The sequence below is a fragment of the Phaseolus vulgaris genome, chromosome 2 (assembly GCF_051622355.1).
Source record: "Phaseolus vulgaris cultivar YP4 chromosome 2, ASM5162235v1, whole genome shotgun sequence".
NCBI classification, from domain to species: Eukaryota; Viridiplantae; Streptophyta; class Magnoliopsida; order Fabales; family Fabaceae; genus Phaseolus; species Phaseolus vulgaris.
The window spans coordinates 50,139,124-50,153,608 of NC_143499.1; the positions used below are offsets into that span (position 1 = coordinate 50,139,124).

General features: G+C 36.0%; 1 protein-coding gene across 10 annotated transcripts in view; it reads right to left on the bottom strand.

The window, feature by feature from the left end:
* Nucleotides 1–6,948: 6,948 nt before the first annotated feature.
* The window catches only part of LOC137813029 (uncharacterized), a 50,830-nt gene continuing 43,293 nt past the window's right edge, over nucleotides 6,949–14,485 (bottom strand). For 9 of the 10 annotated variants that reach the window (XR_016518977.1, XM_090299317.1, XM_090299318.1 and 6 more), the window contains 11 exons: nucleotides 13,720–13,770; nucleotides 13,453–13,632; nucleotides 13,062–13,375; nucleotides 12,593–12,949; nucleotides 12,437–12,500; nucleotides 12,042–12,188; nucleotides 11,564–11,668; nucleotides 11,370–11,480; nucleotides 11,181–11,285; nucleotides 8,292–8,361; nucleotides 6,949–8,144 (listed from right to left, as the gene is read on the bottom strand). Coding sequence is in view for 8 of the 10 variants with exons in the window: in XM_090299317.1 (XP_090155443.1) it covers nucleotides 7,441–8,144; nucleotides 8,292–8,361; nucleotides 11,181–11,285; nucleotides 11,370–11,480; nucleotides 11,564–11,668; nucleotides 12,042–12,188; nucleotides 12,437–12,500; nucleotides 12,593–12,949; nucleotides 13,062–13,375; nucleotides 13,453–13,632; nucleotides 13,720–13,770 (2,208 nt within the window). In the remaining 2 variants the exon portion in view is untranslated. Of the gene's footprint in view, nucleotides 8,145–8,291; nucleotides 8,362–11,180; nucleotides 11,286–11,369; nucleotides 11,481–11,563; nucleotides 11,669–12,041; nucleotides 12,189–12,436; nucleotides 12,501–12,592; nucleotides 12,950–13,061; nucleotides 13,376–13,452; nucleotides 13,633–13,719; nucleotides 13,771–14,485 lie in introns of those variants that run through there. The other variant, XR_016518976.1, reaches the window with a different exon arrangement.

Here is a 14,485-nt window from a genome sequence, read left to right on the forward strand (position 1 = left end):
GGGTTACTTGGGACGATATTTCAAAGATATCCAGAAAGAGCAGCTAAAGATTAGGCTCGGTACGTGATTTACTCGTTGTGCTTATTCAGTAATTATATTTCCTATGTTTTGATACTAAACTTTTGGGAGTATGTTAGTGCGTGTTGGAATTACCCTAGTGTTACGTTGATTTGATGCCAATGCTGCTTCCCCTCTTTCTTGTGAAGTTGATTTGAGTGCAAACTCAGCTTGGACTTCCAATAATATTTATTTGCTCCTCTAACAATATTTTCAACAAAATATTGCCTCAATGTATAACTTTTACGTCAAATTGCCCTTTTGAATAGCTGAATTTCTGTTAAAAGGATGTTGAAGGACCTATTTGATTTAAAAAATTGGTTTTGAAGAGTCGTTATGATGTGTTGAGCTGTTTGTTGTCAGATGACCAAACTGATAGCACTTGTATCTTTGAAAGGCGTTTACTTGTTAATTCTATTAGTTTGTGCATCAGTGCTAGCGCTATTGCTTCCTGCCAGTCTTTGAGTCTCTAAAGGATGTACAATTTCCTAAATGCAATGCTTTTTTCTGATATTTTTCAACTTCACAAACATTTGAATTTCAGTAGTGATGCATGCTTGATTAAGGATAAAGGTCAACTTACATCTGGAAATTTTGCACCTGGCATCTACCTCAAAACGTGGTTGATTATATGCATAAATACAATTAATTTTGTTTTAGAACTAGTTAAAAGTAAACAAACATGATTGACATATTTGTCAATATATGATTAAGAGTCATGAGGTTATTGAAATATTTAATGGTGGTTGAATTTGTTTCATAAGTGGTTAATAATGCCATGAGGTTATTGACAAAACAAGTGATTGATTTCATGCGTAAATATGGTTAATTTTATCTCATAGTAGTTAATAGTGTTTTGAAGTTATTGACCATCACACGTGGTTGACTACATATGTAAATATGGTTAACTTTGTTTGACAAGTGGCTAAGGGTGAATGAATGTGATTGTATGAAATACCAATATGTGGTTAATAATAGTGACATAGAGGTTATTGAAATGTCTAATGGTGGTTAACTTTACCTTAGAGGTGGTTAACCTAATAGTTTTGCGAGGTTATTAAAATGTCTAATAACAGTTAACCACTTGCCAATCAAAATTAACCATATTGCTGTGTTATTAACCACATGTGCCAGGTGAAATTGGGTGTACGATAATTTGTACTCTTTGTTTAATTCTTTTCAATGTGTACTTTGACTTATAGTATTAGCACCTTTTAAATAGTATGAGTTAATTTGATTCAGCAAGCTATCAATTTTTATTATATGATTAATCACAAATGATTTTTAATCTTACTGTGCATGAATAAATTAGTGTAATTTTGCACCCTTGATACGAATCAGCAATTCATCACCTTTTCTTTTTTACTTTTCTTTCACCAACTGATGAAAGAATTGAATAGTCACATAACCTTAAATTGTTAAGTGAAAAGGAATGGAAGGAGCACAATTAAACTTATCCCATTTGATTAGTCTACTTTCCACTACTTCATTCAATGGTTGCACTTTATTTGGATTTTTCATTGCTTCGTTTCCATTTTTTCAAAATAGAGGATATAAATATAAAAGCTCAAATATAGCTACAATATTTTTTTGTTAGACTTATGGTAAGTATTACGAAGTAGACTTTAAGCCTAACTCAACCCCATAATCTCACATCGACTAGAGATTAGAACATTTCATTCTATATAAGTGGGTGCAAACCTCACCTCATATGTAGATTTGAGAGCATCATGGAAGACCTAGGTAATTTGAAAGGGAAAATGTGCAAAATAAACGTACCGTATCATTCTGCATATCACTGTATAATATATGAAAATTCCTTATGTCTACTTGAATGCTGTCAAGGATCTGAAAGAAAAGCAATAAGGCATAAGCATATTGGGATAAAGCATTAGTCGCACCAAGTATGAGTGTCCTATTTGATAGGACGACAAAATATTTTCCATAAGTACACTACTACAACAGAAAAACCACAAAAACAGAACTCAATAGCAACTAACATGGCACAATGGCACATATCTTCATATAAATTTGAAATTGTAATTTTTCTTCTTTCTTCGTTTTTTTTTTTTAATTATTCTACACCAAGGTCCAGCAAAAGAAACTTAAAAAATGGAATTTACCATCTGTACAACAACAAAAAAAAAAGCAAAACAGTAGTCTCGTCCAATACAGCTATAAGAAGTTTATTAATCCCAAAAGATAAACTTAGAAACCATTTGTATGCCAATTCATAGCAACAATAAAGCTTAAATAGAGGTAGTCATTAGCATGGTACATGTGACCAAGTGTTTTGGTTCTTGCTGCCGACATTATTCTTAAAAAATCAAGTTTAGAAACAGATATAATATATATATGCTCTATTGCAATATTTTGAAAAATTAATCAGACATTTAATTAGTAAAGGCACTAGTTCAAGGTTTAATGGTTCAACCAATCTTGTCAAAATCGCAAGTAAACCCCTAAATTCGCATGATATTGGAGTTTTGGTGACCAAGCAAGCAAACTTGGTAGGCACGGAAATTTCGCAAGCCATTCCTAGATCATGATTTTGCTAGCAAAATTGGATGATCGTCAGACATGTTGATCTTGAACAGAGTCTGTGTGGACTTGGTTTTTCTAACACAATAAATATCAAATCATATTGGCCTTTTCAGGTTGGGTTCATTTACCCAACTTTAGAGTTAAAAAAAGCACAACCATGTTTCCCTTAGGGATCTCAAATGTGAATCAAAACCATATCTCCATCTCCGCAAACACAATCGCGACGAACCCATTGTTCTCCCATTGTTGGCTACCAACGACCCTAATATAACTGTCGGAGGTCATCATCAACCCCCATATCACCAACACTAACCCTCCCATAATTGTCCGACCCTCCCATCATTATTGTTAAACATACCATTACCATCCTCATTGTTGAGCTCCCATCACCATCAATTGAGTAATATATATATTATATCGGGCCGGCCGCCAAGTACACTTGCAGTCGGGCCGGCCGGCACTTGCGATGTTAATTGAGCAAGTGTATTTGGCGACCGGCCGGCAATTGCGATGTTAATCGAGCAAATTTGGTGCGCGTTCGGCCGGCACTTGCGATTTTAGTCGAGCAAGCGGGCTTTGGGCGGCCGGCACTTGCGATGTTAATCGAGCAAGCGTAGTGAGCGGCCGACACTTGCGATCACAAAGTAATATTACTTGTTACCTCTTATTATTGTATTGTCATTTTATCATTATTATCTTATATTATCTTTAATTTCAACTATATGCTAAATATTGTATTTGAGAAGAAAACTTAATGTGTCTAACTTCATTTATAGTTATAATCTCAAAGAAAAATAACACTATTTTTAACATATAAATAAAGTGCAGGAAGTGTTGCCGTTATAGTATAAATGTTGTATTATTAACATTGGAGGAGAAAATTGCTATATGATGAAATAACTGAGTATTGAAAGAAAACAATACAAAAGAAATTCAATTTATTGTTTATGTTTTGAATTTAGTACATACTTATACAAGTAGATTGTGAAACTTATAGATCCTAAAAGTTATCTATTATTTATGTCAATAAATACAATATAAATACATTTGTTCTTTGTATTTTTGTTGTTGTATAAACATATACACCCGTCTACCTTTATATTTTATTATAGTTCCTTTGCCCACAAATAAATAAAAAATTGTAAATATGTTTAAACAAATTATTCAGTATTGTATATAATATTAAAGTAGAGAGTAAAAGTTTTCATATAACATTATAACGTCATATAAAAAAAAGATTAAATACATGTACTAACAATATTATATAATAAAGTTACAAGATAGATCTAAAACAAACCACAAATAGTGTAGTTTGATTAAATAATTCTTATATCCAAAACATATCATTTTTATTCTTAGGGTGGTTCAAAAATCAACTTGTATGGAAGGTAGGAGGCGGTGAAAAAGTGAACTTCTGGGAGGATGTGTGGATTGGTAATATCAACCTCAAAACCCTCTACCCAAGGTTGTTCTCCTTATCCTTGGATCAGGGCCTAATGGTGAGTGAGGTTGGGGAGTGGGACAGTGCTGTTTGGAGGTGGGACTTAAGGTGGAGAAGGGCTAGGTATGAATGGGAATCACCGTTGGAAGCAAACCTTGTCCAATTCCTAACCCGTGTAAGTCCGTCCAGGGGTCACAAAGATGTTCAGACGTGGGGGTGTGATGGCTCGGGGTCCTTCTCTGTCCATTCTGCATATGAATGCTTAGCTAAACAGGATAGTAGTCCGCGCCACGAAGTTTTCGAGCATCTGTGGACAATCAAAGCCTTCCCCAATACAATAACAACTGCTTGGAGAGTCCTCCTAGGTAGGATCCCAACCAGAGTTGATTTGAGGAGGAGAGGAGTGTTGCTTAACACAACCTTATGTGAGCTTTGTCAAACAAAGGAGGAATCCTGCCAACACATCTTCTTAGAATGCCCCTTCGCCCAGAAAGTGTGGAGGTCTTGTTTTATATGGATTGGCATCTCTTTTGTGCAGCACAATGTTCTTACGATGCACTTTGAGAACTTCTCCTTGCCTCATCTGAGTAGCCAACAAAATCTCTTGTGGAAAGGAGTTTGGGCGTGTGTTGTTAGGAGCATTTGGGAGCATAGGAATTCGGTTGTTTTCAAACAAGGTGTTGTTGATGCGGAAGAGACTTTTTCGATGGCTCAACTCAAATCATGGCAATGGCTAAAGCACAGAGGTCACCACTGTGTTTATTCTCTGGCTGATTGGATTCTAAATCCCCTTATCTGTATCAGAAGCTTTAAGTGATGGATGCTGGAAGGTGTTCTTGAGGAGAGGTTTTGAGGCTGCAGGACATTCGGTCGTTCGTCCAAGACTTTTTGGTCGTTTGCCCAAGTCTTCGAAGGTCTCGATTCGTTCGGCTAAGTCCCGAGGGTCTCCACATCTGCACTGCTGTTGAAGGAATCTCCACTGCTGTTTTCTCTCTCAAAATATTACAATAATCCCTCTTGTCAGTGTTTCATCCTCCGAATCTCTAGTGCATATAGTTCATTTGGATGGAGCATACCATTTGCATCTGGTACAAAGGCTAGTGCAGTTTGTGCAGTACCCTGTGGCAACGAGCTGCTGATAGTTGTTCTAGTTTCTGTTATGGTTGTTACCAAGGTAGAGGTACTGGTTTTTGGGAAGATCTACTTAGTCTTGGTTGCTGCAACTTCAAATACACCTGGTGAAGTAATAGAAGTGGTGCAAGGAAGCAGCTTGTATAGAATTTGAATTGGTGTATAGAAGGACTAGTGCTAATGAAGTTGTAGGAAGAAAAACAGTTTTGGGGAATGAAGGTTTGGTGTGGATGACGGTTTGGGATGGTATGCAGGAGTTAAACCAGCATCGTATGATATGATGACTAGGTGTGATTGTTGGTTTGACGTGGAAGCTGGTGTTGAAAGCTGGATGCTGGTTTGTAGGTCAAAGGTGCTCTGAAGTTGTAGGAAGTAAAACAGTTTTGGGGAATGATGGTTTGGTGTGGAAGATGGTTTGGGATGGTATGCAGGAGATAAAACAGCATCGTTTGATATGTTGACTAGGCGAGTTTGTTGGTTTGATGAGGAAGCTGGTGTTGAATGCTGGCTGCTGGTTTGTAGGGTAAAGGTGCTCTAAACCAAAAGCTTCTTTTTACAAACAAAGTTTAAGACAATGCAGGCGTGCAGGTTTTCTTTAAGGAATTTTTCAAATGTGGATCCAAAATGCAGGGAGTTGGTCGTTGATGGAGCTGTAAGGGATTGCCTGACTGTTTAAATCAGTGTAGTGAGGAAAGAGGATGAAGAAGGGTATATGGAGGCTGGTGTTTATGCAGGATTATGCTCCAGTATCTCTGTTCTTCTTAGTAGGAAGCTGTTATGTTTAATGCGTACTGTTCTGTTGTGTGTTGTGAGGTTGCGAGGTAGGAAAGGGGAGGCCTGCATGTCTTATATGTTGATGAGTGCATGATGGCTAGGGAAAGGCAATCTGATGTAACTATAGAAATAGAATGGGGTTGCAGTAGGAATAGCTTCTAGAGGTGTGCTTGGGGCTCTACAAATCATCTCTAGGACTTGTGTCATGCTGGTGTTATGCAGTCTCAGGTTTTGGGACTGCATAAAAGACTTTGTTGGAGGTTCGAGCTTTGGAGAAAAAGAAGAAGGCTGGAAGTTTGCGCAGAAGGTCAAAGCGTAGGTCTTGACATTCGGTCGTACGGGATGGTCTTGACTTCTCGGTCGTTCGTCCAAGCCCTAGAAGGTCTCGACATCTCTGTCGTTCGGCCATGTCTCCGAGGGTCTCGACATCTCGGTCGTTCGGCCATCTCTCCGAAGGTTTCGACCTTTCGGTCGTTCAGCCTCGCCCAGTACTGGTACTCTATCCAATATAAGTCGAGACCAACATTGTCAACCACCAGTTTCTGGCCATGTTACTGCTAAAGGCAAAAAAGATACCCCTGGCTTATCACATAGACGCGATGATGTTCCCTAGCTTTAAGTTTTTGAGTTAAGTGGGGAGCCGCTTAACTTTGTTTTAACTGCTAAATGCTTAATTAGGAGGTCTATGTATAAGGGTTGGAACACCCCTAAAGTGTTTCATTTTATTCTATTAATTCGTTGCTGATCAAAAAAAAAAAAATTCTTAGTTTGTACATATTTTTAATAAGAAATCAAACCAAACAATACAGCCCAGATTAGTTCTATAAGGGGAATAGAGATTAAAACCTGCCGTTCATTTTAAAAAAAAACTAGAACTTTTCCTTTTAAAAGCAGTTTTTTTTTTCTTTTGTGAAAAAATATACTTATACTTTTTAAGAATCTTTCTCTAAAAAAGATTTACCTTTAAAAAATTGCGTAGTAGCTTAGGACAAATCTTCTTAGACAATAAATAATCTTATTGAACCAAGGGAGTTACTAAAAAATCTAAACAATAATATTTACACAATCGTTGGTAATATTAACATCGCCGAAAAAAATGGTAACGGCAAAATATACACAATTCTTTGCTATACAAATGCTTAACTAGGACAAAACATATTAAGTTGTTTGCTCATTGCTTTGATTTTCTACATCAAAATTTCCTTCCTCCTTCCATGTTTCCTTCGTTCTAGACCTGGAAGGTTTTGAGGAAGCAGAACGGCATGGAGGCCAAATGTAGGTAGGTAAGGGGACTCTGAGCCTAAAACTGTAAAGAGCCGCAAACAAATGTATTCGTTTATCAAATGTGAATGAAGACATGTATGTAAGTGCTTATCTTCTTTCCTCCCCAAAGCCAGAAAGCTTGGTGATTCCAATTTATGAAAAAGGCATGCCAATCTAGATTTGAATTTTAGTGGTAGAAACTACATTTCCATAATACAGACATAATAAACCTATTTCATTCTAGCACGATGCAGAATCCGCCCACAGTCCCATGCTTTACCTTTCTCTTTTTCGATAGCAGACAATAAAATCTGTAACAAATTGGCTGCATCTTCCTTACTTGCCAGTTCCAAATTTGTCTGAGGAAATGGAAGATGAGTGGCATATTGGTTCCAACGTACAGATCTTGTTCTGCCACCACTACCTCCCTTGGGAGAATGCTGATTTTGTCTTAATAAGGACTCTGGTCTACTACCAACTATGTGTACAACCCCTTCACTACTGTCCGCATGTATTATATTCTCCAATCCAATCTCCCATTCAACTATCCACTCCAAATCAACAGGGATGCCACAGAATTCAGGCTTGCCTAAGTTCATCAAACTCGCACTGAAAACAATCAGTACAAATCTTTCTGTTAAGACAACAAATTTTCCAGCTTCTTTAAGGGCTTTGCAAGCCACTAGCTTCTCATCTTTGAACTTCAAACCATCATCAGCTTCCACAAGTACGGATGTTCCAACTGCTTCTTCCCACGAATAAGGTTTTAATGGAAATTCACGGCACAGTGGCCTTCGAAGCCGAACCCTATAGTGTTGCTGTCTTAATTGACTGGGTTTACTACGGTTTCTAATACTGAGAGCAGTTTTTCCTGTTACTTCAAGTATACTAGCAGCAGGTTTAGCCACAAGTCCTGTAATCCCTAATGCAACTCCTTCAATAAAGAAAGAAGAAAAAGAAAACACGGTCAGTAGCCAAGCAAAGAGAATACTTCATCTCAAGCAACAATTGCCACTGGCAATTCTTAATGTTACTTTAAATATTTAAGAAACTTATAAACAATTCATTCAAATTGATTCACCAGAGAGGACACCAGGAAGACCATGCCTCTCAGCTCCTGTTACAGGAAACTGGAGAAGACCAGTGAGTCCCTATAAACAACATAGGTGAGCAGAAAAACATCAATATAACAAAATCATATAAAAAACTTCGAATAAATAGAATTAATGACAATAAATGGAAGCAGGAATAGATATAGTGGTGGAAATGCAGAATACCAAAATTGCACAGGCAGAAGACGCTACGTATAATAAGTGTCACTTCCTTATATTAAGTTAAACTGTTAATACATATAATTTAAAATGTCTTACTCAACCCTACAAAACCATATTTTAAGATGGTACCATAACCTACACTAAAGAAGTTTGTTAGATTTGTCTAGTCATTGGAACACTAACTGAATTATCTACAACCATGTCTAGTTTCATGTTAGAAATGTCCTATTATTAATGTGAGGAAATGTATTGGAAATTTTATGTCAACTAGAGATATAACCAAATTACAGAAGATAAGTAGATACTTACATCATCTTATGAACCAGTTTTGTAAGATTGAGTTAGACCTAAACTTAATTTCAAAGAATATGTAATTCACAAGAGATGTTGGCTAGGATAAGCACCATACTAAAATTAAAATGGCTCTTCTCCGAAACCTCAGATTGGAGCCAAGGACGCGAGAAAGAATGAACTTAGAGAGTAGACTGAAGCCAAACAAGTAATGTTTGGTCCTAAACTTCCCATGCTTTATATTCGAGATTAACACAATCAAGTGTACGATTGTTTTCAGTGAGATAACAAGGTGAAACCACAAGATTCACAACAGATCGCTGAAGCAGCTTGTGTGATTTGACTAATGGTTCAACATGTTGTTGCCAATGAAGATAATTCGAGTCATCAAGCTTTTAGCAATGGAGGTTGGAAATGATCACGAAGCGGAAGCCATAGGAACAGAGGAAGACGTCGTGAATGCAAAACCACGAAGAATTACGAGAGTGAAAACACAAGAGTCACGAGAGAAAATCACATGAGACGCAAGAGCAAAATCACAAAAGAAGGCAACAAAGAAAAACCCTAGAGTTGAAGAAGATGGATCCTCGAAAAAACATGTCTAGATATCATCTTAGAGGAAAACGAACAAGAGGAACAAATTGAAACTCTTATTATTTCATGACACTTGTTAATAATAGCTAATGTCTTACAGACTAATATATAAGCACCGCTAACATCATAGCTATTGTTAATAATAGCTAAACAGATGTAAAAGCTAACATCTGTGCAAACTAACTATATTTAATTATACTAAAACTAATAAAATAATAACCACAAATATCTTATTTGCTCAATTACAATAATTATGAAGAATAGGGAGAGATACCGTGTTAGGAACCAAGAATTAAAAAGAGAAGAAAAGAAAGGTTTTTAATGAATAGAAAGAAAAGAACAAGTAACTAACTTGCAAATCAAGTAACTAACTCATGACTATTCTAATTCTAACTAACTCCTCCTCTATGTGTAACCTAACCATACACTCTTCCAAAAAACAACCTTGTCCTCAAGGTTGGAACAGTGGAACCTTGTCTCCGTGGCTCATCTTCAACACCATGATCTTTATCTACGGTTCCTGGAAGTATTTTTTGATATTGTCTATCTTAGGGAGGGAACCCATTGGCTACTGCATGCAAATTCAGGTCTGGACGCTTAGGTGGTGGTGGGAATGAGTGGGGGTTTTGTATAAAAGTCTTTGCACCCAGTAAGTTGAAATTCCAAGATTCTTATGTCATTGATGTTCTACCCACCTTCATTATAAAATCTTGATCCCACAATGATTTCTTATGCATATGAAGTAAATCTGAATTTGGGAAAAAATGATGCTTGGTTGCATCTCCACCTTCAACTTTCTTACTGGTTAGCTCTATAATTGGACTATCAAGAAAAAGATCATTATAGCACATAGTCTTCACTTCCTTTATTGATGCATCCCCTTCTGCCCTTATCATTTCAGTTTCTCTTGTAAATCTCACTTCATTGTTGGTTTTTTCTTCGCTGCAGAGGGTGTGATTCTTCATATCTGGACCTTCTCCCACATCTTGGGTCTTCTTCTCTTCACCATTAACAGATTTCTCTCCTCCCTCCGACATTCTGTCCCTTTTCTTGATGTCCCGAAGCAATTCTTTAATTTCTTTCAAGTCTAGAAGGCTACTTGGTGTCCGTTCTAACAGATTTCTCTCCTCCCTTAGACATTTTGTCTCCTTTCTTGATGTCCTGCAGCATTTCTTTTATCTCTTTCAGGTCCAACATGCCTTCCTTCAACCCCAGAATTTCCGCTCTCATTTACGAATTCCATCTCCCCTGTTCGCTGATAAACTTCTCTACTCCCTCCATTCTCTGTTCCATCTTTTCTTCCTCACTCTCTGTTTTTCAGATCCGGCAAAGTATTATGAAGAGAAGAAAAGAAGGGTTTTTATTGAATAGACAGAAAAGAACAAGAAATAGGAGAGCACTCTCTCCTTCAAGGGCTTTTCCTTCACAAAGAGCTAAAGCTCAATCTACAAAAATATTACACACTGCCCCTCCCCCCTCCTTCTTTCTTATTTATATGTAACTAGCAAATCAAATAACAAACTCGTGACTATTCTAATTCTAACTAACTCCTCTATGTGTAACCTAACAATCCGTAACAAACACTTGGAATTAGTTATTTTCATGTATTTGTTGGGAAATCAATTCTAAATTCCAAATGCTAATTCAAGTGAGTATAAATTTAATAGGTGCATTCGAGGAGGTACTGGAGTGTATCTTGAAGAACTCCACTACAAGTACGAGAGGTTAGATAAGATCATTAAAGCCCGTACTCTCGTTCATAAATGGACACACATTTTTGGGAAAGATTAAACATGAAATAATTGACATACCTCTAAGACTTCATTAATTACACCTTTACTGTCAGAAGCTACAGTTGTCTGGTGTTTTTCCATCCTTGAAACTGCTTGATCATCATATGTAAATGCAACAATACCCTACACAAAATAGACTACCAATGATTTAAAGTAAATAACTAAATCTTACAAGTCAAACATTGATTAAATCAAACCAAGAAACACCTTGCGTGCAGCTTTGCTGAATTGAGAAGCTGCATCACTAATAGCATACACTGTGTTGCTTAAAAGACTAGTGGTGCCTTGAGCCATGCCCATGATAAGTGCAGTAGGGCTCTGTAAATTGATCCAATAGTGCTAGAATAGTTATGCAAGGATATCATAAGTAAATAAAAAGGGGCAGCATATAGGACATTTACCCTCACAATGCTCTTTGCAGGCACAGACAAGAAATCTCTAATGCCAAGGCCCATGCTCCTTGCAAAGCCCAGGGGATTACCAATGACACCAGCCGAACCAAACAACTTCAAATTTAGGAAACAGTGGAAAGTTGTGTTATACAGATATGAAACTGGACTGCTTAATGCAATACATTAAGACATAATAGTAAGTAATAATTTTAAAAAAATTAGCTCATTATGTTTCATTGGAACCTTACAATTCAATTATAAGAAAATTAATCATTCCAATAGGAGCTAAAATATTTTCAACTAAAAAGTTTCAATCCCAATTTAAATTTATCAATATATGAGATACATTAATAGAAAGAATGAACATGTTACAAAAGTTAACAGATAATTGACAAGATTTTAATGATTTTGGGAATTCATGCATAATTAGCATTTCTAATCTGAATAATGAAGATACATGACTTTGAAATATAAATCATTTTTATACCTTGTAAGTCTCATGAAGTAGTTGGCGGTTGTAATGCCTAATTAGAATCTCCTGAATGGATTCCAAACTAGCCATATGATGTGAAATGATTAAATCCTTTAAATAAATATGTGCTCCCTCAACATCAGCAAGAGCCATAAGACCTCTCTGTAATTATTAAAAATAAGCTGTTAAAGAATAACCACTTTATGTGTTAATCACCCCCCCTCATGCCCAGGACTAAATATTTGGTACAAGAAGTTTCCAGAACTAGACATTTCTTGGTGGCCAGAGGAAAGCATTACCCAAATCTAATAAGAACTACTTTGGTCATATATTCTTAACTAGGCCTCAACTCTCATTGGTACTTTAACAGTGCAATATTACTTCAAAAAGAAAAATAGAATACTACTTACATGGATGAGAAATTCCTTGGGTGTCAGGATCCTATTTCGAAGCATCCATGGGGCACTGGAAAAACTGCATTTGTACAATTTATGTCATTTTCTCAGAAATAGTACACGTAGAAACTGAATACTGCAGTTGGAAAAAACCTAAAATGAGCAAGTGACCTTAAAGTCAACTTGATTGGTGATAATTCAAGCATTTCAATATAAATTTTCTTCTGGGTTCTGGCCAACAGATAGATCTCCTGCCATGGGGCTCCAATTGGAACAATGGAAGGCAAAGATGCAATCCTTTTATGCTTTCCATTGAACATCGGAGCAATTCTTGGAGGACATTGGTCAGCACTTAATCTGAATTTCTCACTAGTTTGAACAAATGAGGATGAATTCTCTAGAGATGCTCCATCATAGTGATCTGAAGATGGCATGATTCCATATTGCAGCACTGAACAGACATTTGTGAAAAATTCAAACAAGCTCAATATGACTTCTTGTTCAATCTCAAGACGGAAATCTTCTATTCTGCAAAAATTAAGCATAATATGTAAGAATTGACTTCAAAGTACATAATCAACAAAAAATCAAAGCAGTAACAGTAAACTGTAAACATGCAACAAAGTTAGAAAATAGAAACCTCAATTTTACGTATTCATATGAAATAAATGAAATGTCTTTTTTCCTCCACTTTGATATTTCTAGGCATAACACAGGAACAGAAGAGCTGCTCATTTGACTCAAATTTTTTGTTCTTGTAACATCATCCCTAGACTTCAAATTATCAACTTGGCCAGATCTGTATCCACCATCGAAGGATAGCAATACTGGATATGGAGTAAAGCGCAATTGGTTGTCAATTTGTAAGAATGATATCATCAAGGAAAGACATTGCCTATCCAAACTTTGCAGTAGATTCATTTGAACATCCTTAATGTAGGCAAAAAGCACTTCCTACATAAATAAAAGTATAATTAACAGAGATAGTGGAATAGCAGAGATCCTGAAAAGAAAGTTGTCAGTTCAGTTACCTGTGAGTATGAATCAATCAGTGAAATCCCAATACATGGAACAAAAATTGATATTTTCTCCTTGTATTCTGATGCCCCTACTACATTTTGATCATACAACCTTTTCTCTGTAGCATGCACAACACTTGACTTCTTCACGTCATTAAAGATGTGGTAATTTGAATCAAGAACACTAAGGACCTGAAAATATATGCATAAATAACCATGAGGTCAAGAAATGTATTTTTTAAGGTCGGATAAGATGAAATCTAACTACATTCTAGTCACCTTTGTTGCTCCCTCTGCGTGTACTGATAAATAGAAAGTCCTCTCGGGCTTCTGAAATCAATATTTGCATATGCTAACATTAGAAAATCATATTTATGGAACCTAGACATCAGTGCAAGAATTTTGTATCTGTAAAATTGGTAGAATTCAAATGTGTATTTAGACCAACTACAATATCATTCTTATCAACAAAATAGCTTTGATCAGCTTGTTAAATCAACTTTCAAAAACTCTCCTATAATTATTGAAAACAGGTGTCCTTACGAACAACTCTTTGTGTTGTTTTTTCATTGATAAGAGATGCTGCAAAGTAGGAGAAAAAGACAAAATACTGGTGTTTTAACATGGGCATTGCACCTATTTTAATAGAAATAAAATAAAGATGGGTTATAACTAATTTCCTAGTTACCATAATTATGTAAATTTTAGAATTGCGTAATTACCAAGACTAAAAATATCTAACAATATAAAAAAATCTAAATGTAGAATTTTTCACTATGTAAATCACAAGGAATGAGTGCATTACATATTAAGAGCTGATAAGCACAAAGAGAAAAAAAAAATGATACCATGAAGAGAGAATGAAGCAATGAGTACTATTACTTAGTACCAATTAGCATAATTAGAAAATACGATATTAAAATTTTTGGATGATATCTCATAATATAGGATTATATATTAAAAATATTCTCTATTCTTGTGAATTGTGTGTTTAATCACACATGTAAATCTTTTATTTACAGTCATTCAAAGTATAATAAAGGTA